The sequence below is a fragment of the Petaurus breviceps genome, unplaced genomic scaffold (assembly GCF_028583685.1).
Source record: "Petaurus breviceps papuanus isolate PSGF00001 unplaced genomic scaffold, PetGlider_PUasm1.0 126, whole genome shotgun sequence".
NCBI lineage: Eukaryota > Metazoa > Chordata > Mammalia > Diprotodontia > Petauridae > Petaurus > Petaurus breviceps.
In genome coordinates, this window is record NW_027185655.1 from 9,995,028 (window position 1) to 9,997,549 (window position 2,522).

Below are 2,522 nucleotides of genomic sequence, written 5' to 3' on the forward strand. Positions count from 1 at the left end.
GAAAGGGAGAGAGAGGGAAAAAGGAAGGGAAGAAAGGGGAGAGAGGAGGGAGAGACGGACCTACAGACTCTATCATATAAGGTAGCCTAGTACAGTACAAAGAGTGCTAGTTCTGTGGTCAGCTGACCAGGGTTTGAATCCTGATTCTGACGTTAGTTACCTGATAAATCTGGGCCAAGTCACTTCGTCTTCTGGGGTCTCGGTTTTCTGCAGAATGGGAGGATTGGCCTAGATGGTCCCTGAGATCTCATCTGACTCTTCATTTAGGATACTAAATATTCACATAATAGCTTGAATGTATAGGAAGGAAAGGTTTTTTTTTTATAGGAAAGAAAAATTAAAAGTCACTTCATTCAATAAATTTAAAAAAATCTTTGTATTTCAAGTTGTAATTTCAAAGGGTTGAGGATACTTTAAAAAATGTTAATTCCATATGTGTAGATATTACCTATACACATGAAACCCAGCTTTAAATGTTATAATGAGGGATCATTTTGGACATTCTTAAGACAAAGGAAAACGCTGGTGGTGAGAGGGAATCTGTTGGGCTGCTCGTTAACTGTAACTAAGATACATTTGGACTTTAGCCTGATCCGTATTGACTTTTCCCCAGGATCCACATCTCGGTCCAGATCCCACACCAGGATGGAATGCTGCCTCTAATCTCCACAATGCCATTACACAACGTGCATTTTCTCTTATCGGAGTCCATCTACAGACATCAACATGTCTGCTCAAACCTCATCACCATCGGGGACCTGAAAGGTATCTCAGGTAAGCACTGGGAATGCCAGTATCCTGCCTGCTTGACTCCAGACTGGAGGCTGAGTGCTAGAAGGCATTAAGCGTATTCTGCTTGGCTCCAGACAATAGAACTGGGGGGTAAAGGGTGGTGCTGACCTACAAAGCAGCAGATACAGATTAGAAGTAAGAAAAAAAAATTCTTAACCATTTGAGTTATCTGTAATTGAGTAGGCTTCTTTGGGAGACTCAAAGTCTTCAAAACCTGATGACTTCACAGTCTAGAGAATACAGGGCCTGGAGCCAGTAAGCCCTGAGTTCAACCTGGTGTGTGACCCTGGACAAGTCACTTAACCTTGGTCTGCCTCAGTTTCCCCAACTGTAGAATGGAGGTAATACTAGCACCTTTCTCCCAGGGTGGTTGTGCCACTGTTATGAATATCAATCTGGCACCCAGTAGGCACTTAATAAATGCTTGTTTCCTTCTTTCCTGATGGTTATGATGTCATAGAAGCTATTCAGGTTCAAATTTGACTAGATGACCATTGACATCCTTTCCATTTCTGAGACTCAGTAGTTCTGAGTTTCCTTCAGAGCTTTCAGAAACTATGAAAGCCAACACAAAAGGGCATTTCTCTTGCTCTTTGCAATAATGATTTTTTACAATTCAGTGTTTAAAAAGTTGAGAATTTCTGCCTTGGTGTCACTGTGTTACCCAGTAACTGAGTGTGAGGCATCACACCACATGGCTGCCCTCTCGGGGTGGGCATCTGGCTGTGAGGTGAGGACCACTGTTTGTCTGGTTTTTCTTTTCTACATATCCAGCTACCAATTTTACCTTCTTCTCCCCAAGATCATTCATTCGTCATTTCTTCCTGGCTTCCTGCTGTCTCTTAGAGGATTAAATGAGCCCATCCTGTGTTTATTTTGGCAGCCAGCTCTGCATTTAACACGTGGCAATGGGCACTTAACAAGGCTTGCATATCATTACCTTGGTACATCTGAAGTACACACATCGTGCTATTAATAGTCACCCAGATAGAGGAGGAAAGAGCTGAGTGGTCCCTCCTGACACCGTTGCCTAATAAAGCTCCCTCGCTTCAGTGTGGACTCCTTTTCTCGTCCACAGAAGCAGGATTCCTGGATGAAGTCATCTACGACAGCATTGCCCTAGGCCCTGGCTATGATCGTCCTTACCAGTTTGACCCCACGGTGCGGGAGGCTAAGACCATTCAGCTCTACAAACACTTGAACCTGAAAAGCTGCACATGGACCTTTGATGCTTATTACGACATGACGGAGCTGATCGACGTCTGTGGGGGATCCGTAACCGCCGACTTCCAGGTGTGCTTCCGCAGCCCTCTTCGCTCTTCCCCCTCCCCTCGTTTTCTCTCCTCGATCATCTCTTCAGACAAAATCCAGGTCCAATGATGGAGCGCCCAAGGTTGCACCTTACCTGCCCTGGGTACTTTGACTCCACTGGCTGAATAATACTCCCTTGTCTGTCATGAATGTGGGAGCATCACTCACGTAAAATGGACCAAAACTACTGAGTAAAGTAGATGGGCAGGAATTGTCTAAGCTGTTACCATCATTTCTTATGGTTCGTAAAATATTTGAAAAGCAGTGAGATGCATGAGTAGGGGGCACACCTTGGAGCCAGGAAGAAATGAGTTTGAGTTCTGGCTGTGTTGCTGTTGTTTGTCCTCCGTTCTTGAAGAGGAGCATGACAGCAGGAAGGAAGGAAGGAAGGAAGGAAGGAAGGAAGGAAGGAAGGAAGG

General features: G+C 44.7%; 1 protein-coding gene across 2 annotated transcripts in view; it reads left to right on the forward strand.

Annotated features, from left to right (window-relative positions):
- FRAS1 (Fraser extracellular matrix complex subunit 1) overlaps positions 1 to 2,522 on the forward strand; it is a 485,111-nt gene that overhangs the window by 457,284 nt on the left and 25,305 nt on the right. For both annotated transcript variants that reach the window (XM_069092754.1, XM_069092760.1), the window contains 2 exons: positions 614 to 774; positions 1,871 to 2,085. In XM_069092754.1, coding sequence (XP_068948855.1) covers positions 614 to 774; positions 1,871 to 2,085 — 376 coding nt within the window. The remainder of the gene's footprint in view (positions 1 to 613; positions 775 to 1,870; positions 2,086 to 2,522) is intronic.